Below are 21,457 nucleotides of genomic sequence, written 5' to 3' on the forward strand. Positions count from 1 at the left end.
TCTGGGGCAATCATTCCAAAAGTTGACTCCAGCCCCTTTTTATCCTTAAAAAATGTGCAATTAGAACCACACACAGGGTAGGATATCGGGATCATACTCATATTTTATTCCTGCAGTCCAAATGATTAAAATTGGATGATTTAGTACAATTTCTCTTCACAACTGCTTCCAAAAATTATTCACTCGGAAAGAGGGAAGTTTTAACTTAAGGGGCAGTAGTAAATTTAAAATCCCAAAGGTGAGAACCACCAGGAAAAGTATGTGTGTGTCTGTGTGCGGAGTCAAACTTTGGAACAATTGACAAGACCAGATCAACCATTCACGTGTTCAAATTTAAATAGAAAAATACATTACTGGCGGAATACAGAGATGAAGAAAATGGGGTACGAGTGATACTAGAGATTGGAAATACTGTGTTTACAGCTATAGTTAACCTTATTGTTATTGTTACTATTATCATACCATAACTGTTATTGGTGTTATTATCATTGGTGTCACAATGATATTTAGTGACTAGTAGCATTACAACGTTAATAGGATGATTAGTGTATAAAATATGTCACTATTTTCATTATTATAATTATTGATATCTGACCTATGTAATAAGTATATCCAAGAGACTTTATTATATTAGACACAAGAGGAGCTATCTGTAAAATGTAATTAACAGGGAAGATGAAGGGGTAGGGAAAATGAGCGTCTGCTTCTGACTACCCCTTTTCAAACATTGTTGTTAACATTATTTTGTTGTTGAGTTATAATTTTTGTCCTGTTTTTATTTCAATAAAGTTTTCATTCATTCATTCTTCATATATTCTGAAAATACACGATATGCCATTGGCTTCACATTATGTATAATTTTACTATTCTGTTTTTGTTGCGATACATAAGAAAACTCTGCAAAATGAACCAATCGATTATAAACTGTTGCTTAATTAAAGTCGAAATTAGAATGAGGCTGGCATTTCTAGCGAGTATAGAAAATGCATTTGCGCTCGACCGAAAAGGATTCTCTTCTAATCAGCCGATGAATGAAATACAAAAGAAAAGATAGAAATAGATGAATGAGCTTATTAAGGATTGACGTGTTCAATGCGGCGGAAAAGACAATAACCGGCCAGATAAGAGCCCGACTTCATTGGCTTATCATTCCGATTCAACCGATATCCCCGACTTCTTTCACGCTCCGCGTATATTACAGGTCACGACGATGAATTTATGAAACGATGCTAATGCCTCATTCAAATGCATCTGTCGGCCTTTCAAACTGTTTAATGGCGTATGATATGAGATTTTTGCAGCAAAGAGAGTTCTACTGTAGAGTCCGAATGAAAGACTAAAGACAAATCAAATGCAATTGCACCTCCACTACACTAGGGGAGCTGTAAAGTTGATATGTGCATTTCTCAGACTTCAATGAACCTGTTTTTATATTCCTAAATGTAACCGCGGTGTACGTGTCCCACCAAAGATCCACATTCACGCTGGACTGGATGATGAGGTTTTTATTATTACAGTTTCTGCAAATGGATGAGTCACAACATTAGCTTTTTTGCTGGCTTTGATCTCTTTGATCTCATTGCAGTTCTCTCTGGTAAGACTGCCCAACAAAACATATCAAAGAGCTTTCTTTTCAATTTACATAAAATATATTTTAGAATATCACAATACATTTTTACACCTTTACATTTTAACAAGATACTTTTAACAAGAGATCGTATAGTGGATTTTTAACGTTTACAATGGATTCAACATATTTTTCTTTTGTCTGAATTTTAACCAACATCATCCTTTTTTTAATGTATATGAGAAAATAGAAATAAAAACAATGAGTATAAAAACGGGTACAAGTTACCTGCAAATGGATGAGTCACAACATTAGCTTTTCTGCTGGCTTTGATCTCTACAAGGGGAATTCATAATTTAGTAAAACAGAAACAAAACGAAAATAAACCTAAACAGCTTGACAATATCAATCACATTACTGTACATGTTGAGAGATTTGTCAGCTGGGGTTATAATGTTTAAAATTAACTTCTTTTGTGGAGCACCAAAAGATGTGTCTTACCATTGCAGTTCTCTCTGGTAAGAACAAACAAACCCCGCCTCCCGGTCACATGTCAGAAGCCAAAACCAAACCCCACCCCATACCAGCAGATGGCACTGTTGGACTCATCATTGCAGGACGATTACCAAAAACTATACACATATTTCAGCAGGAATTTCAATAAAACAAAAGTTATTACTACACCCGTTAAATATAAACACAATCTCTCACACACACACATATAGTCACGTTTCAAACATCAGTCTAATTTCATCTTTTATACGCTTATCCTTTTATTGTGAAGTCGCGCTCGTGTGTGTGTGTTCCTTTTCTTGTTTCCTGTGACGAATAATGAACCGCACCCCCGACAGGTAGGAGCCAGTTCGGTCGGAGACGTTTTGCCGAGATGGCCTCCCGGCAGTGCTCTCTCCTCCGCAAGGGAGATTATTTAACTTAATGACTGCTTTTACTTGAGTCATTTTGCCAACAAAGAGTTTATATCATATTTAGCTTTAACAGAGCACTGGTACTCTCTTGCCAGTCTTTTCTTTACCATTCTCAAACTCAATTTTACTGGGGGCCGATACTGGGCCGCATCAAGTTTTTCCCCAAAAATCTCTTGTCAAAACATTACAATATTCACAAATATACATATAGGACCGGAACGAAAACGGGACCCGATTGCGTAACGTTTACCACAAGTTTTATTGAAAGAAAGCGGGAGGGCTCGGGAAGCAAGTCGCTCTTGTACTCGGATTGTGATCCGAACACGGAAGTGGATATTCCATAGGGAGCGATGGCGGTGTCGGGGACGGAAAAAACGGTCGATTGCCAGAACAGGAGAGCAAAAACGTGGTCAGGGACAAAAACGGGTCGTAAGTCGGGATGAGAGAGCAGACATGGTCGTGATCAAAACAGGTCGTCGCTGGAGACAAACTGGAGCAAAAACGGGACAGGCAGGAGTCAGGGTCGAAAAAGGCTTGCCTAGTATACACTGAGATTCGCAGACCGACTGACAAAAGAATGACAGGACTGGGTTTAAATAGCAGGGAAGCCAATCTGTCAATGAGCCGGAGCTGGTGCTACATGGGTGGGGCCAATTGGGCGCCAGGCAACCGTGACAATATGTGTGTGTATAATATATATATATACTGGTATATATAATATATATAATTTTTTTTTAACACATAAGATTGAAAAAATTGAACAAATTAAAAATGAATATGAATGCAGGAGATGGAAAACACTGAAAAAAAACACATTTAGTTTCTGACTCGAAATCGTTTTGATATTCAACTCAATAGTCTGTATTAACAGTTCTTTAACTGCTGTCTTTATAAACATAAATGGAACGGTGAACCCGAGATGCCATGAGCTTGCTTTTGAGTTTGGAATAACGACCCGGAAACGACCTAAAAATGACCACAAAACATCCCAAACCACGGTCTCGGGGTTTGAACGTCGCCGACCGGCATTGCCGACTCGGCGCTCTCCACGCTCTCCGCTTTTCATCGGGCAGACGGCGTGATGCCGGTCAATCGGGCCGGCGGTTGCCAGGCAACTGAGTTCTGAAGCCGCACCGAAATAGCTCGTAAGTAGCGGGCCGCCCTGCCCGTCCTTCCAAGTTATGGAGATGAGGCGGTTTGAGGGCGTTATGGAAGCGGCGTGGCAGTCGTTTATTCCTTCCTTAATCCGTTTCGTCCGGATCGTCTAATCTCATCGCGAAGCCAGAAAATCACATCATCATTGGAATGCGTGAAACATCGACACATCTCTGTTCAAATTTCACCTTTGATAAATCCTTGTCAGTTCCTTTCTGTATAGCGTATGAATAACCTATACTTTTCTTGGACAATATCTCTGCATTATCTGTGATTTCAACATCCTTTGCTGTCTGGTCATCCTGGAGGGGGATGCTAGATGTACGTTCCCTTCTCAAGGTTTCTTCATTTTTCTCATGTTGAGGTTTTTGAGTTTTTCCTTGCCCTCATGTAGGTTCCAGATCAGGGGATGGTGTCATAATAGTCTGAAAAAATAGTCTGTGTAATAACCTGTGAAGCCCTTTGAGACTCTTTGTGATTAAGGTCTATACAAATAAAAATGACTTGGCTTGACTTGTATAGCAGGGGTTGCCGTCCCGTTTTTTAAAATACTACAAATAATTCTTCCTGAAGAGGATCATGTCCGAAGCACTGGAGCAACATGGAGGTACAGTCAGTATTGGGGAACATAACATCCCTAACCTCCGTTTTGCCAATGATATTGCCGAAAATGGCAGGAGAAAAACGGGAACACTGATATCTGATCAGTTGCTGGACGAACCAGTGTGTGATGTGAATCTTCACAAAGAACCACCGAGAGCCAAAACCTGTCACCAAATTGAAATATCTTGGAGCTTTCGTTTCAGTAAAAGGGGTCAGAAGCAGAAATCGGGGCCAGGATAACCCTCCAGGACAAGAACATAGCAGTGAAATCAAAGACCAGTTACTTCCATCTTCCTCTTGTTTGCAAGATATTGCCTCTCGCAGCAAACCTGGAAATGAAAATCCAGGCCATGGAGATGCCATGCTACAGGAAACTTCTAGGAATCGGTGACTTAGCCCATGTGACAAACCAAATGGTGCGCAACACCTTCAAAGGGCACATTAGACCCTACCAAAAACTGGAAGTGGTATGGTCACGTCGTAAGATCGTCAGGACTGGCAGGAGGAAGACTGAAAAAGAACAGAGTCATCAAGGAATGGATTGGTGCCAACTTTGCCAAGACTCAAACTTAAAACCATCTGCAGCGGAGAAAACTGTCCAGAATTGTGTCTTCAGTGGTTCCCTGATGACCCAGGCGGTCGACCATGAACTACAAATCAATAATCGTCCCCATATGGATCCTTCCTTTATAGAAATATCTCATCTCATCTCATTAGCTGCACTGCTTATCCTCAGCAGGGTCGCGGGGGTGCTGGAGCCCATCCCAGCAGTGGGCAGGGGACACCCTGAACTGGTTGCCAGCCAATCGCAGGGCACACAGGGACAGACTACTCGCTCGCTCATTCATACTTAGGGACAATTTGGACCGGCCAATCCACCAGAAATGCATGTCTTTGGAATGTGGGAGGAAACCGGAGCGCCCGGAGGAAACCCACGCAAGCACGGGGAGAACATACAAACTCCGCACAGGAAGTCCGGTCGCTGGATTTGAACCCACACAGGAGGTTCCCAAGACCTTAGAACTGTGCCACACACGCGCTAGCCACTGCGCCGCCGTGCTGCCCTTATAGAAATATATTATTCCTTAAACTTCATGTAGTGCATTATGTACATTCATATAATGTAAATGTTAATTTGCGATTTATCATTTATCTCAAAGTATTTATCAAGTCTCATGAAAAGGCAAACACTCGAGATTCATCATGCATATTATAGAATTTAGTTCCTAATGTCATGATTATTGATGTGCTACACCTGTCCCCGCTCAGTTGGCGCCAACTGCCTCGGACTCTGATTGGCTCCCTGTCACTATTTAAACCCACTCCCATCTGTCACCTGTGGTCAGTCCGTCTGCGGACTTCAGTTTACGCTAGGCAATCTTTTCGACCCTGACTCACTCCTGTTTTGGCTCCCGTCTGTTTCCCGGCTTCGACTCGTTTTTAGATCTTGACCACGTCTACTCTCCTTTCCTGGCTTACGACTTGTTCCGACCCCGACCACGTTTTTGCTCTCCTGTCCCGACTACTGACCCGTTTTTTCCATTCCCGCTATCCCCCGCCACGGAAGTGCCACTTCCGCGTTCAGAGCGACCTGCTTCCCGCGACCACCGGATCGCGGGCGCAACCCTTTCCTTTCTTCCCAATAAAACTGAGAGAAACGTAACGCAAGTGGGTCCTGTCTCCGTTCCGGTCTTGACACCTAAAGAAGGGGCATATTATATTACCGTACTTTTCCTTTTGTTCTGAGTGTTTCTAAACATATTTGATTAAATGAGCTACTAAAAATAAATATGAAATATAACGTGCTCATTATAAAGTCTGCATGTATATAAGTAAAAACCAATCAGAAAATTTGGATATTTTTTCCTCATTTATTGCAATGGGATAAGATCTTCCAAAAGATTAGAGGCCCGTAAACCTCAACCATGAGAGACGGAAAATCACATTGTTTGGTTTTTCAAGAAAAGACAACTGTCCACCACCTCAGCCAATTCCACTATGGCCAAGATCAAAGAGCTGTCCATGGACACCAGAGACAAAACTGTAGACCTGCACCTGGCCGGTAAGACTGAATCTGCAACAAGTAAATCGCTTGGTGACATAAACTGTGGGAGCAATTATTAGAAAAATAGAAGATCCACAAGACCACTGATAATCTGCCTCCATCTGGGGCTCCATGCAAGATCTCACCCTGCGGTGTCAAAATGATAACAAGATCGGTGAGCAAAAATCCCCGAACCATACAGGATGATCGAGTAAATGACCTACAGAAAGCTGGGACCACGGTAACAAAGGCTCAGTAACTCGATGCCCCACCAGGGACTCGAATCCTGCACTGCCAGATGCGTCTCCCTGCTGAAGCCGGTACATGTCTGGGCCCGTCTGCGGTTTGCTAGAGAGCGTTTGGATAATCCAGAAGAGGACTGTGAGGATGAGATGAAACCAAAATAGAACTTTTTGGTAGGAACACGGGTTCTCGGTTTGGAGGAGAAAAAATACTGAACTGCATCCAAAGAACACCATACACACTGGGTGCATGGGGGTGGACACATCATGCTTTGGGGCTGTTTTTCTCCCAAGGGACCGGGACGACTGATCAGTACAAAGGGAAGAAGGATTGGATCCATTTATCGATAGTTTTTGAGGTGAAATCTCCTTCCTTTAGCCAAGTGCATTAAGATGAGACGTGGCTGCGTCTTTCAGCATGACAATGATCCCAAACACACAGCCAGGACAACACGAGTGGCTTCGTAAATAGCATTTCAAGGTCCCAGAGTGGCCCAAGCCAGTCGCAAGATCTCCACCTCATAGAAATCTGTGAAGGGAGTTGGAAGTCCATGTTGGGAAATGACAGCCCCTAAATATATATCACTGCTCTTACGGAAATCTGCATGGAGAAACGAGCCAAAATACCAGCAACAGTGTGTTAAAAGCTTGTGGAGAGTTACAGAAAACGTTGGCCTCTGTTATTGGGTACATAACAAAGTATTGAATAAACTTTTGGTATTGACCAAAAATGTATTTCCATCTGCGATTTGCAAATCAATTGGGGGATTTTGTTTTCCCCACAGCTGATACAAAAACATCAAATCAATTGTTTCCATCACCCTATCGGTATTAAAATTGTCCTAAACAATATGTTGACACAAAGGATTTACAATTAGAAGCGGACTCAGTTTTTCTTCAGATTGTTAATATATTATATTTGACAAAATTTCTTTCTCAGAGACAAAACATAGTCATATAGGTAAGAAAGATTGTTTATTAGAATTAAAATCAATTCTGGGATACCCCAGGGATCAATCTTGGGGCCTTTATTGTATGAATCATTTTACTCTTTGTGACTTGCTAACGATGAGTTTTCTTTCAGTTGGAAGTGATCTTTTTGAATTCAATTTATTTGTTCAGCCTGAGTTTACAGCCCCCATATAAACACCGGTCTCATGTTGTCATGCTCCTGAAGCAGAGCCCACATGTTCACTGGCACATGCCATCTGCTCTTAAGCAGTAAAAAAAAAAAAAACAACTTGGAGTTAACATGTGCATCAACGTCACTAGTTATCACGGTAACGTCTCATGAAGAGCATCCCACTACCATGGGTGCCTCTTTTTGGCGCTTATCTCTTCTTTCTTTCTCTTACTCCGTTAGACCTCTCTTGAGAGTTACTAAGGAAAAATAAATATTTTTAGACGTTGCAGTCCCGAGCTGCTGTCACTTTGCCCCCCCCCCTTCATTTTTCATAAACTCCAACCATGGGAAAGGCAGAAAAAAAAATCCCTCCTCTTCCCAAATCCTCCTTGCCTTTGGCTTCCTACTGGCACCCATCAAACCAGAAAAAAAAAATCCCCCTGGAGAGAACATTGCCACGGCAACGGCTTTCATTAGAGCGAGTCTTAGATGGTTCTGTGAGCGATCTGTCTGAAAGTGCATCTCCAGACGGCCTCAGCGGTGGTGGAGTGTGGGGAGCATCCTCCAAAGACCGACCAGGACCAAGTTCCAGACCACGGGTGTTAAACTTGTGGCCCGCGAGAAAGCGATTGAGCTTGTTCCCGGCTTCCCAAAATCATCCGAGTTAACCCTAAATGGCTAAAAAACACAACTTCCTGAACACTCAAAAAAACACATTTAAATAGAAAATAAAAATACACTACGAACAGAGTTCCCTCTAAGCTGCGCGCGTGCGCAATTGCGCACTGCTCGCACATTCTCAGCGCACAAGAAAATCGAGCCAGCACACAAAAATCAGGGCTCAAAATTATTCATTAAGAAGCGACTTAAGTCAAAGTTACAGTGCATGAAGGTCAAAATACACAGGTTTCCCTGACGTTGTGTCCTAAATGCGGTATTTTGAAGTCGAGTCGAAGGAGAACGAAGTTGAGTAAAGTTAGTAGAGTTTGTATGGGAACCGGCTCTTTCGAATTGTTTTTGCTCCTTTAATCCCAACATGACCGAATATTATGTAAAATGATGCACAAAATCACTTAAAGGAACGGGAGAAAATGGAACAAAAAATGAAAAAGTAGTGAAAAGCTGAGGAAAAAATGAAACAAAAGGAAGAGAAAAAAGAAGGAAAAATTTTGAAAAAAAGCCAGAAAAAAAAAGAAATATAGGAAAAAAAGTAAAGAGAACAAAAAGAAAAAAGTAACGGCGCGGAAAAAATAAACACAATGAAATTTTTTTTTTAAGGAATTTAAAAGTAGAAAAAAAAACGGAAAAAAGAAGAAAAAGTTTGTGTTGCATTCAAATCATTTCCAATGATATCAAGTGAATCTTGTTGCCAACATTGTACTTCCACTCAAAAATGTGATTAAGTACAGTTGTGTATCTTACAACCGACTCAATCAGCCCCCATAAATGTTAATATTATGCGAGAAAATATATCAGGAAAAAAAAAAATGGATATCTCGTGAAAGAATTGTGAAAACAAACGACGTTTGTAGGACATCGTACATGAGTCGATTCATTCAAAAGAGAAAAATAATTTAGCATTGCCGGAAACTCCGCAAAATGTAACTTGATGTCAAGTTTTGGACATGTTTGATAATAAATTATCTTGCCACACTTGGGATTATGGTTGCTCACTGTTGTTTCAAGCGCTGCTCACCGACTTTGTGTGAATGCTTAGACCCGTAAGGAAAATGACAGGGAACATTGACTACGAATGACCTAACAGCCCTGGTCTCTACTGGTCATGTATGGAAACTCTTGGATTTTTTTTCTGGCATATCAGACAAACTATTTGCTCGAAAGACAACCGGTATCTCGAATTTCTCGGAGCTCATCCCTGTACGTCATTGGCAACATAATAGATGTAGTGATGTATTTTTTCCCAAAGTTACTTTCCATGAAGGAGTACTTTGGTTTTTTTTTTAATACCAATTACATTTGGTTTCCATCAGGCCCTCTGAGGATACTGATGTGGCTTACCGTGAAAATGAGTTTTGACAACCCTGTTCTCGAAAAAGTATCGGGGGGCCTCCGATGGCCCAGAACAGTGTGTCTAAAGTCTAAACATAACTGCACAAACATTTACATTTTCGAACTCTGCTCTAAACGTCCGCTCCCGCGGAGAGAGGAGGGGTGTTACCCCTCTCTCGCGTATCGCCGACACGGATCATCGCTCACGTCGTGCATCGCAAATGACGTTTTCCTTTGTGTGCTCGCGAAGCCTCTAGCATTTGCCGCACGAGGCTATTTTTAGCTGGCGTCGCCCCCCCCCCCCTGCATGCCCCCCTGCTCGCTTCCATACACACAATCCAGCGCACCCCCCAGTAGTTGAATTTCATCCCACTTGGATTCTGAACCAGAACCGGGGTACTCAACAGTACGTCTGTCGGGTTGGAAGTGGGGAAGGAAGATCAGTCGGCATGATCTGCTACGGTTTTTTTTCCCTCGAGAAAAAGCAGCTGCCGGATCAAATTTATGACGACTCCGGATATCCCAAGCTAAATTGAGAAAGATTTTTAATAATACATTTATGATCAATGATCATAATTTGTATGTTGTGCGTTTGTGTGTACTTCAAATAAGGGAGGTAAGATATTTATTGGAAGTGTAAAGAGTGAAGATTGGTCACTTAAAACTCTAAAAGGGGGATGCCACATGTGCGGTCCCTTCTCAAGGTTTCTTCATTTTCCTCATGTTGAGGTTTTTGAGTTTTTCCTTGCCCTCATGTTGGTTCCAGATCAGGGGGTGGTGTCATAATAGTCTGTGCAATAGGCTGTGCGGCCCGATGAAACTCTTTGTGATTAAGGGCTATACAAATAAAAATGACTTGACTTCTATTTCAACATTACAATTCTTTTCAGAGATGTGTCGACCTAAGTTGGATACTGTTGTTGTTAATGTAAACAAAAATAAACTTAACACCTAAATTATATTTTGTTTACTGTATTTTTTTAATTCCCTGTGATAAATATTTTAGCCCGTAAGCAGAAAATTGTTTACCTTGAATAGGCCCAAATTGTTCAATTATTATAAAGCATTTTGGTGCTGGAGCTCAGCTATCTTCGGGCAGTGGGCAGGGGACACAGAGACAGACAAGTCATTGGCTCATTCACACCTAGGGACAATTTGGACCGGCCAATTAACCCGACATGCATGTTTTTGGAACGTGGGAGGAAACCGGAGTGCCCGGAGGAAACCCACGCAAGCACGGGGAGAACATACAAACTCCGCACAGGAAGTCTGGAGTTGGATTTGAACCCACAACAGGTTCCCATGACATGAACTGTGCCGCACAAGCGCTAACCACTGCGCCGCCGTGCTGCCTGATTTTTCTTATTTTAAGAATTCTGTTGACTAAGATTAGAATATTCTCTCTTAGATCAGGGGTCGGGAACCTTTTTGGGTCATAAAAGCATACAACTTAAATGTCATTTTAATATTTAACAAAACCGCTAAACCCGCTCCCAGGGACAAGAGCTCATTCTTCGACACATTTTATTTCACTGTGTGTCACTTTGATCAAATCTATGAAATTATAATAATGCTAGAGCATGTATCCCATAACAATAAATATATCACTTAGATTTGTCTCCCTTTCTCGGTCACTTATGGTTGAGGCTCATTTTTGTCCCAAATAATGGTTTCACAACAAGGTGCGAGCAGAGTTCTTAAGTAAATATGTCACAAAATACTGCAAACAATAAGGATATCGTTGTATTCACTTTGGCGTGGACTGCACTGAGCAAGAGAGCAGCCCCTTGAGACTTTGTGATTAAGGGCTATACAAATAAAAATGACTTGACTTGAGTGTGCTGTGTGCATAGATCCGCTCACCCAATCGAAATTGCTCTGAGTGGTGTGCTGGTGTTTATATTTATTTGCAGTGTTATCAGTGGGTTTTTCATTATAAAGTATCTTAAAAGTGAACATCCATAGTTTAATGAGCGACCTACTGCCAAAATGGAGTATGATGGTGTGACACCCTGACTGTAACCTGTAGCTGGGGAGAAATCACCCAACTTTCGAAATGTGCAATAGTTAAATTGTTTCTCTGAGCCATGTATACGTACTCATGAAAAGAGCCATAGGTTCATGACTGCTTTCCTGAAAAGACTTGTCTCCTATTTTCGTAATTTTTGCATGAATAGAATATTTTTCGGTGAGTAGGTACAAAATAAAAAAGGAGATACCGTAAATTTTGGACTACAAGCCGCTACTTTTTTCCCTAACTTTCAACCCTGCGGCTTATTCAGTGATGCGGCCAATTTATGTCGTTTTTCTGACGGCCGCCAGCGGCGCTCAAGTGTTGCTACCATTAACTGCCCTGTCACAGGCACCGTTTGGGATGAAAGTTATATTATTATCATTAAAGCTTTGAAAACTCTCTCGGTGTACCGTCTGTCTTTGTAAATATGTGTAACCCATGTATAATATGTATTTGCAACTGTATATTTTTGTAATGTATTTATTTGTATTTATTTCAGACACTTATTCTGATATGTTTTGCACGGGTGAGTTAAAAAGGAGGGGCGGAACAAACGCGGGGTGCCGAGTTTAAGTGGGGCCCGCTAAAGGTGAGGGACAGACAAGGAAAGAAGAGGGAGTAAAAAGTTGGTTAAAGAAAAAGGAGTTGCGTGAGTAAATGTCTTCATCTGATATATTTTTCCCACCCTTACCTTTGGAAATATACACTTTTTACCTTGGATTACTTTCAACGGGACCCGGACTCTGCAGGTCTGCATCAAACCTTAAGTACCGGTATCATTTTCCGTTCATTTTGCCGGCTGTGATTTTTGGACTGTGGACTTTGATGAAGGACATTTAGTTTCAATCGCGGGACTTGAAGTCGGGTTTGGGTTAATTTTGTGTTTGTGTTACATGTTTAAATGTGGGCGCGTGCGGCTTATATACAGGTGCGGCTTGTGTGTGTACAAAATCGGTTTTCCTCTTAAAATGTGGTCGGTGCGGCTTATAATCAGGTGCGCTCTATAGTCCGGGATTTACGGTACATCTTTCTGAACTAGTGACTATGTGCTAATTTGCCCAATATCACTCATTTCAAGAACAATAACAACACAAACTAAAGTGTCTGACTTGGCACATAGGTTTGCTCATTCCACGTATTATAAGCAAGGAGATGGAGGGATACAGGGACCAGGAGAGATTAGGAGTGAGAGTATTAAGAGAAAGGAAAGACACAAAAGAGGAGGCAATAGTTTGTCTCTGTAATCTTCTTTTGACCATACGTTTTTTTCTCAATGCCTCGGTCTCGCAGCCATCCACGAGTTTCCCGAGGACATCTTCACCAAAGAGCAAAGGAGGAACGGCGCCGTCTTGCTGCATGTTCTCTGCGTGAGCATCTATCTTATCCGATGACTTTGTTGGCCTCCCTCTGACCGTGGAATCTCTGTAGGCTATCTACATGTTCTACGCTCTGGCCATCGTCTGTGATGACTACTTTGTCCCGTCCCTGGAGAAAATATCGGAGGTAAGATAGCCTCCTCGATCTGGGGTCGCTAACATTAGCGTAAAGGGCTAACAGTTTTTCATGTGCAAATCTGAAAAAACACTTATGTTTTTACAATGTTACTATATTTAGGGCTTTTACACCATTTTCATGGGCAAATTCAAGCACTTTAAGGACTTTCATGGCGAAATGTTCAATTTCTACAGTACCCTTACAGAAAAAAACCCAGTGTGAATCATGATTTTTGCAGAGCAACGAATCTATCTGTGAGCTACATTTTTAATCTTGCATGTGCATTTACCAAGATATGCTGTATGGTTTTTAGACCTCAAGTAAATCACAAATCTATTCGTTTGAGACAAATCTCTTCCTATATAGATGACAGTTAAATGGAGCTTAGATTTTCAGTTGCAGGAAGTTCCGTTCATTACAATATACCCTTGGGAAACGTCAACCTGATTTTTTTCATGGCCCATAATAAATGTCCATAAATGATACCTAATCCTTGCACTAATACACATTACATAGTGCCCTGTTTAGGCGCTTCATAAGACAATGCCATACAAACTAATGCCAGATGCAGTTCATCACAAGGGAAGAATGAGATGATAAGGAGTAGCCACAAGATAGCAATGTTGGTGTCATTTTTAAGCAGACTTGACAGAGGTTCCCTGCCAAACGTATAAAATTACTATATTATTTGGTGTATAATGTTTTATTATAAGTGATAATAAATCATAAAAAATACAAATCTGAGGCTGCTCTTCTCAGTGAGCAGGGCGGCAGTAGCTCAGGAGGTAGAGCGCTCGTCTTGGGATCAAGGGATCCCAGTTCGAATCCCGGCTTGTCCGTGTTACATGTGGAAGTGTCCTTGGGTAAGACACTGAACCCATAATACCCCCAATAATCAGGTTAGCGCCTTACATGGCTGCAAGGCCGCTATTGGGAAATGTGAAGCACATTGTAAAGCGCTTTGGGAAGTCATTGACTTGAAAAGCGCTATAGAAATGCAGATCATTTCATTTCAGCTAAACCAAAGAAACTGTTGTCTAAATAGAGCTGTCCTCTTGGGTGCGACCAGTAGGGGGCGGTGACAACGCCCTCATGACAAGCCACCTCAGCAGTCGTTATTTTTGCACATTAAAAAAAAAAGAAAAAAAAAAAGATTCAGTCTGCCAAGAAACGTGGAAATTTCAAGCATTCTACCCGAACTTTAAGCATCTTCTTGACCTTGAAAACACAACATTGTAAATCAAACTTTTTCAAGGATTTCAAGCACCCGTACGACCCCTGTCCAATAATCTGAGAGGAGGCTGTCTAGGGGGGACAAACTGTGTCCTACAAAGTTCCTCGGTTTTGGCACCATGTCTGTAGGTGGAAGGGGGGGTGAAAGTGGTCTATTGGTTGCAACAAAATGGTTTCCCTTTCTGCTTAGAATCTTCAGCTCAGCGAGGATGTTGCCGGGGCGACATTCATGGCAGCCGGAAGCTCGGCGCCGGAGCTCTTCACGTCGCTCATCGGTGAGAAATTTTTAGAAGACAAACTTCGGGAGCTTTGTGTCTGAGCTGTGGCGACCGACAGGCGTCTTCATCACCAAGGGGGACGTGGGAGTGGGCACCATCGTGGGCTCGGCCGTCTTCAACATCCTGGTCATCATCGGCCTGAGCGGGATCTTTGCCGGACAGGTGGGAAAACCCCACCGCCGCCTCCGCCATCAAATAGATCCCTACGCCGACGGTCACCTTGCGCTTCTTTGCAGACGGTGAAGCTGACGTGGTGGTCCTTGTTTCGGGACTCCTCCTACTACATCCTGTCGGTGCTCGCGCTGATCGGGGTAAGGTGCAAGGCGTTCCGACAACCCCCCCTCCCCCGCAAGACATCCAATTTCAATCATCCGGTGTTTTTTTTCCCGTCTTTTCCAAGGTCATTTATGATGCCGTGGTGGTCTGGTGAGTGGAGTTGGAATGAAAGCAAAGATTTATCCCCAAACCAAATGGAATCCCAGCTGATATACTGCGCTGACTTTTCACTGAATTGTTCTTGGTGAAGGTCATCCCCTTGTTTTTTTAAGTAACCCGATCGTATTTCACCGAGCGCACGCTTAGAACAGTAGAAAATAGGCCTATTGCGGGTGAATTTTCTTTTTTGCTCACTTTTTTTTTACCTATATGCAAGAAATGTAAGATGCCATCTATTGATGTTGATGACACCTGTGAACAAAAATGGATTTTGTTCACTGTAAAAACATTGAAGTAAATTTGGTAAATAAGTGTATATTTTTACTTTATTTTTCTTATAGATTACTAATTGTGTATGAGTTAGCGCCTCCTAGTGTTAAAACGTCATTCAATATTTATTTATTTTTTCACTCTTATTTTTGTTTTGCTTTTTCTTCTTCATCTCACTTTCTTTGTTCTTCCTTTCTCTTGCTCTCCCTCTGTTTGCTTGTCCAGCCCCTGTGAGTTTTCCTCACCAGTGTGGCCCCTGAGCCCATATGACTTTGACACCCCTGACTTATGAATGAACGCCCATTTTTTTTTTTCTTTTTTTACAAAGCATTTTAAATAAGGCTTTTCATTTTTTGTGTGTGGGTCCTTTCATCTTTGTTTCACTCAAGGCTAACACATCAACCTTCCTTTTAATCATCATCCTTCCGATCTCCTCTTTTTTCCACTCAGTCGCTTTACTTCCACATCCTCTCACGTTTAGTGACCCTATAACTAGGGTTTGCGAAACCTTTGGGTCTCCCGCCCCCTTTCTTTGCCTTGCTGTCTCTTAGGGGAGTAGAGATAGAGAGGAGAGGATCCCCAGTCCCCTCGCTCCCTCCACTTTAGTCTCCTCTTAAGACACGCAGTGGACCACGGTGGGAGAATTCTCTTACCGCTCATGAGGAGAGGCCCCCTCACCACAGGGTTAGGTCACCCCTCTTGAGGGATATGACCAAGGTAGATAGTGTGTGGGTCCTTTATAGCTCTCATATCATTTTGGGTTGCTGACCCCAGGACGCATAAAAAAACATTTTTTGACTGCGTGGTTATAATAGTACTGGAGTTAATACACTACACTAATTGAGGTGGAGTTTGACAAGAAACTGCATTTTCTTTGCAGGTGGGAGTCTTTAATCCTCATGACCATGTACGTGATCTACATCATCATCATGAAGTAAGAGGCCGGCCTTATCCCTCGAGATGTTGGCGGTGGATTGACGCGTCACGTGTCTGCAGGTTCAACTCTCGCCTCCTGGCGTTGGTGATGCGACAGTTGGCGCACGCCAGGCCTTGTTGCGCCGCCTCGGAGGATCGGGGGGAGGATAAGAATGGCGAAGAGGCTTCGGGTCGCCATACCGCCTTGTCCCTCCTGAACAAAGGTTTGGAAGTGGGAATCCTTTTGACGCGGAAATCATCTCATTCTGGGTTCCGTCTGCAGCTCAGGTTCATCATCAGGAGAGCCCTCCACCGGTCATCATGGTGGATGAGCTTCTGATCTTGAGCCCCCACAAGCTGTCTTTCCCCGACGCCGGCCTGCGTGTCATGATCAGTCCGCACTTTTCGCCTCGTACCAGACTCTCCATGGCGGGGCGTGTGCTCATTAGCGAGGTAACGTGCAGTTGCCCCGGGGCTAGACAGAATTGACACCTTCACTTGGTGTTATCTGCAGTCAGGGTTTGGACCTCTGTTTGATTGTTGTTGTGTTTTCAAAATCAGGAACATGCTTGAATTTTGGGTGAAGTGCACGAAAATGCTTGGAATTGTTACTTGGCTTGCGATGGTGGCTTGTCATAATGGCGTTGTCATGTGAGGCTTCAACGCCCCCTACTGCTTGCACTCTAGAGGACAGCTTCATTTTTAAAACTGACAATTTTGGCTCAGCTCACTAAGAATAGGCTCTTTCAGCTCTTTTTTTCAAAGATTATGATCAATATTAATACAATTTTATGCACCAAATCATTTAGTAATTAGTCATTTCATATGTTTTAAAGGTTGCTGCAAAACACATGAAATATAAATATTAAGAGATCTAAAAAACACAAATGTTTTAGCTTTTTCCACACTGAACAGATTTAAATTAAACCACAAAAAAAAAAGAAAACGATTAACACTACAGTGCGTCAAACAAATGATAAAATGCAAAAAAAAAAAAAAAAAAAAAGATTCCGTTAACCAATTTAGACACAGATCTTCTGACAAATACGCCAAAATTATAAATTAAGTAAGACAAAAAAGCTAAAGTTCAGCAGTCTCTAAGATTGAATGCACACTAGAGCAATCTATGTAATTAAAGTGAGGCCAAAATATGCTCATTATTTTTCCTGCTCTTTATAGGTCATTTTTTTCCTTTTTGTCTTGAATTGTTACCCAACGCTTCTAGACTTTCCATTTTTGTGAATAAGGTTGTCGAAGCCAATCTGCAAGTGCGTTGTTGCAGCAAATGGCATATCGAATGGCCTGAAACACTTCATCCGTTCGTCTTTCATTTCCCCCTGGTGGCCAAGGTGTTTACACTCGAATAGGTATGACCATTATTTTTCATGATTTCCTCATTTATTACAGTACGAAGGCACCATTTTGTGGTCTGCTTTCTATAGTATAATAGATACAAGTTTTCAAGTGTCATCTTTTTTTCAGCGTTAATACACCTTTATGGCCAAATTCAAGCACTCTCAAGTCCAATTTGTTCTAGTACCTTAAAGAAAGTCAAAATGTTATCCTACCGCTAGCACATATTTTGTGCTACTGTGAGATGTTTGATGTACGATCATTCTGTGTCAGTAAACTGACATGATTTTTGCCTTTTTTTGTACATTTGTGAATACTTTAGTTTATATTTCATGTGTTTTGCAGAAATCTCCATATTATAAAATTTGGTGCTTAGATATAGATCTATATATGATATATTATCTATATCATTGATTCGAGCTAAAAGCTTTTTTAAATAGAGCTGTCCTATTGGGTGCGACCTATAGGGGGCAGTGACACTTTACATAACCGCTAGATTGTCAGGAGCCATTTTCAGTGTCATTTTTAAGCAAGCTTGTTTATTCTTCATTCATTGCATGGTCTATTGGGTCAGACTGCCTAAATATATGGCAAAGATTTCAAGCATGATCCTGACCTAGAAAACACATTGTCAAAATATAAGCATTTTCAAGGATTTCAAGCGCCTGTACAAACCCTGGCTTTTCCTCCCAGAGGCAGAAGCTTATCCGGAGTTCCAAGAGCCCGCGGGGCAGCGAGGCCGGCCTCGAGTCCCAGGGGGGCTCGGCTGCCGACAGCCCAAAGAGGTCCTGCTGCGGCGTGGAAAACGGCGTAGGACACGCCGAGTCGGCGGGCAAGCCGGAGACCGAGGAAGACGGTACCTTCCGTCCCCTGCGTGTCCCAGGTGAGGAAGTCCCATGGTGGACAAGGCACAGCTTTGAATGCCCTCGTCTGTGCTTTGTGTCAGCCGGCTGCCTGGCTAGAATCAAGTGGGTGATGGCGTGGCCTCTGAGCCTCCTGCTGTACTGCACCGTCCCAAACTGCGTGTTGCGGCGCTGGCATCGCTGGTTCATGGTCACCTTTGTGGCATCCACGCTGTGGATCGCAGTCTTCTCCTACCTCATGGTGTGGATGGTCACCATCGTGAGCCACACCTTAGACATCCCAGACTACATTATGGGCATCACCTTCTTGGCGGCAGGGACCAGCGTGCCTGACTGCATGGCCAGCCTCATCGTCGCACGGCAAGGTGGGTAGGAAGAAAACAGTAGTACACTGGTAGCTCTTCATACAAGCACCTCTAGACACGGGAATTTGTGCACCAAGTATTGTTTTGTTCCAAAAATTAAGTTCACAAGCAGTCCCAGAGGCTACCACTAGAGACCGCTTGTAACTGCTTACCACCGGCATTCGCTTTTTCAATGCAAACTACTACCGGCAAAAGAATTGTGCTCTAAAAATGTTTTGAGTTGGCGTTTACTTAAAGTCTAAGTAACCTCAATTTAAAGCGCAGAGTAAGTGTTCACGCATTGACTGTCTAAATTCCATACCTGTCAACTAGAGGATGACTGCTTATTGGCACCGATATTTGGGAATTTGACGGATATTGGTATAGGCGTTTTTATTCATTGGACTGGCTGATTAAATATATTTAAAACCGAGAAGAGGAGCAGCAGAAAACTTTGCCATTATCTTACTCGATCGTCTCTACCCACCCCGCGTTGTCTGATTGGAGAAGCGACTGGGGGCGGAGCCACTGAAACAAAAACTTTCCAGACTCCACACGTTGCAGACCAGAATCAAGCCACTGATAATTTAGATTTTGAAAAGTCTGTGTCATTAAGAGATGGCGTAAATAGTGTAATTTACTTGTTTTAGCAAGTTCAGGTGGAGACTGATATATTAGCTCTTATTGGTTCATTAACCAAGCGTGTGTTTGTGATTGATGGAGACCATAAAAAGCATGTGGAAGGCTGAGTGATTAGCTGTTACATAACATGAATTTGTCAATCTGGCTCGAAAACAGGATTACTTACACCTTTTCAATTTGCAAGCTCTGTTAAAATTTAGATGCACTTTGTTTTAAGTCATATTGGTTGTATTGACATTTTTATTAATGTAAAAAAAAAATCAAGGTGTTATTTAGATTTTCATGTAGCTTTTCTAAGAGTTGTTGCCTAGCCTAATTTTATTTCCTGCACAATTAGTTTTTGGGTTTAAGTGAAAGATTAGTCATCTGTTGAAATTCTCATTTATTTCCGGTAAAAATGTTCAGGGATCTATTACAAATTTCATATGTCCATTTTTAAGCTTTTACAGCGAAAGAACATCGCCTCTTTTAAAAACTAACAATCGGTATCCGCCTTAAAAAGAAAGTATCTATCTAAAAAACCCATATCCCCATTGTGAACTTTCGCCAATTGCTCCCCTCATACCATAAAAAATTAAGCTCATAAGTAGTACTACTGAACCGGAATTGCTGGACTCTCCTATCTGGTTTCTTCAGGCATGGGGGACATGGCCGTGTCCAACTCCATCGGCAGCAACATTTTTGACATCTTGCTGGGTCTGGGTTTCCCGTGGGCGCTGCGCACCCTGCTGGTGGACCATGGCTCTTCTGTAAGTTGTCGTTAGTCAGATAACTAGTTACCTGATAAGATTGACATCCGGTGACAAGCTCGAGGTCTTCTTCACAGGTGCCCATCAACAACAAAGGACTGGTTTATTCCGTGGTCCTGTTGCTGGCGTCCGTTTTCCTGACTGTGAGTCAAAGCTTAAATAGCACGTCGACACATTTGGTAAAACGAGCCACGTTCTGGCCATTTCCCCGCAGGTGACGAGCGTTCATTTGAACCACTGGCGGCTGGATCGGCGCCTCGGTTTTGGCCTGCTGTTCCTCTACACGGTCTTCCTGCTCTGCTCCATTCTTTTCGGTCACATGTGAATTCACCTTCCCCTTTTTCCAGTTCTTCGTGTTGGACAGTACTGCCGTCTATTTATTGGTTTTTGTTCCATGCTGAAAAGCAAAACAGTGTTTATGGTTTCTTCTCCTCGATGTTTGGTTGACATGATCTAGCAACAACCATTGAGGCTTAAACCTAAATTGTGGAAATAAGATTGAAATGCGGTGTTTCAAATAGTGATGTACAGTTTGAAGTAAGTTAAGGGATTGGCCAATAGTCTTGTTTAAAAGCGTTACGATGAAATAGTTAACGGTTCCGGGGTACGAAGAATGTTTACTTGTACGATGGGAATCTATTGACTTCACTTTGGTGGAATATTTTATTTAAGCACAAGCCTTTTAAAGCTTCATGCATAAATTAAATGCAATACAACAAATGCTCTACACTGTTGAAATAATTTGATATTTTTCTATGCCGTAAATAATTTGTCAGATTTTGGTACTTACGGATAACAAATCAAAGTCTTAATGTTCCACCAAAGGGATTTAACTTTGGAATGGATGTTAAGAATATTACACTTGACTCCTTGCCAAGGATTTTTGTATATGCTAAATATTTGACTTAGATTTATAGTAACTACTTTTGTGGCATTTTTAATATTGAAACTAGAGAAGAATAATTTTCAGTGTGTAGACTATTTTACTGCTGTCGGTTTTTACACACATCAGACGGAAGAGTGTTTTGTCGTATGGCTGTTCCGTGGCAATGTTATATTGATTCCAATGTAATAGGGTAAATGTTTTTTATCTGTCATTGCTATAAACAGTTCTATCTTGAGTGCAATAAAATAGTGAGGCAATATTATCGGATTTGTCATTTGAGAACGCAATGTGGGTTTTTGAAAACAACCAGT

The 21,457-nt window shown here is 42.0% G+C and overlaps 1 protein-coding gene across 2 annotated transcripts in view; it reads left to right on the forward strand.

The window, feature by feature from the left end:
- Positions 1 to 21,405, forward strand: part of LOC148348893 (sodium/potassium/calcium exchanger 3) — a 36,095-nt gene extending 14,690 nt beyond the window's left edge. For both annotated transcript variants that reach the window (XM_088321619.1, XM_088321618.1), the window contains exons 3-16: positions 12,975 to 13,051; positions 13,113 to 13,187; positions 14,602 to 14,686; positions 14,748 to 14,851; positions 14,926 to 15,000; positions 15,090 to 15,115; positions 16,275 to 16,328; positions 16,391 to 16,533; positions 16,593 to 16,762; positions 18,356 to 18,545; positions 18,609 to 18,890; positions 20,148 to 20,260; positions 20,338 to 20,403; positions 20,475 to 21,405. In XM_088321619.1, coding sequence (XP_088177745.1) covers positions 12,975 to 13,051; positions 13,113 to 13,187; positions 14,602 to 14,686; positions 14,748 to 14,851; positions 14,926 to 15,000; positions 15,090 to 15,115; positions 16,275 to 16,328; positions 16,391 to 16,533; positions 16,593 to 16,762; positions 18,356 to 18,545; positions 18,609 to 18,890; positions 20,148 to 20,260; positions 20,338 to 20,403; positions 20,475 to 20,585 — 1,571 coding nt within the window. In that variant the 3' untranslated portion in view covers positions 20,586 to 21,405. The remainder of the gene's footprint in view (positions 1 to 12,974; positions 13,052 to 13,112; positions 13,188 to 14,601; positions 14,687 to 14,747; positions 14,852 to 14,925; positions 15,001 to 15,089; positions 15,116 to 16,274; positions 16,329 to 16,390; positions 16,534 to 16,592; positions 16,763 to 18,355; positions 18,546 to 18,608; positions 18,891 to 20,147; positions 20,261 to 20,337; positions 20,404 to 20,474) is intronic.
- Positions 21,406 to 21,457: the final 52 nt, after the last annotated feature.

The sequence above is a fragment of the Urocampus carinirostris genome, chromosome 17, assembly GCF_059441175.1.
Source record: "Urocampus carinirostris isolate Australia breed hairy pipefish chromosome 17, RoL_Ucar_1.0, whole genome shotgun sequence".
NCBI classification, from domain to species: domain Eukaryota; kingdom Metazoa; phylum Chordata; class Actinopteri; order Syngnathiformes; family Syngnathidae; genus Urocampus; species Urocampus carinirostris.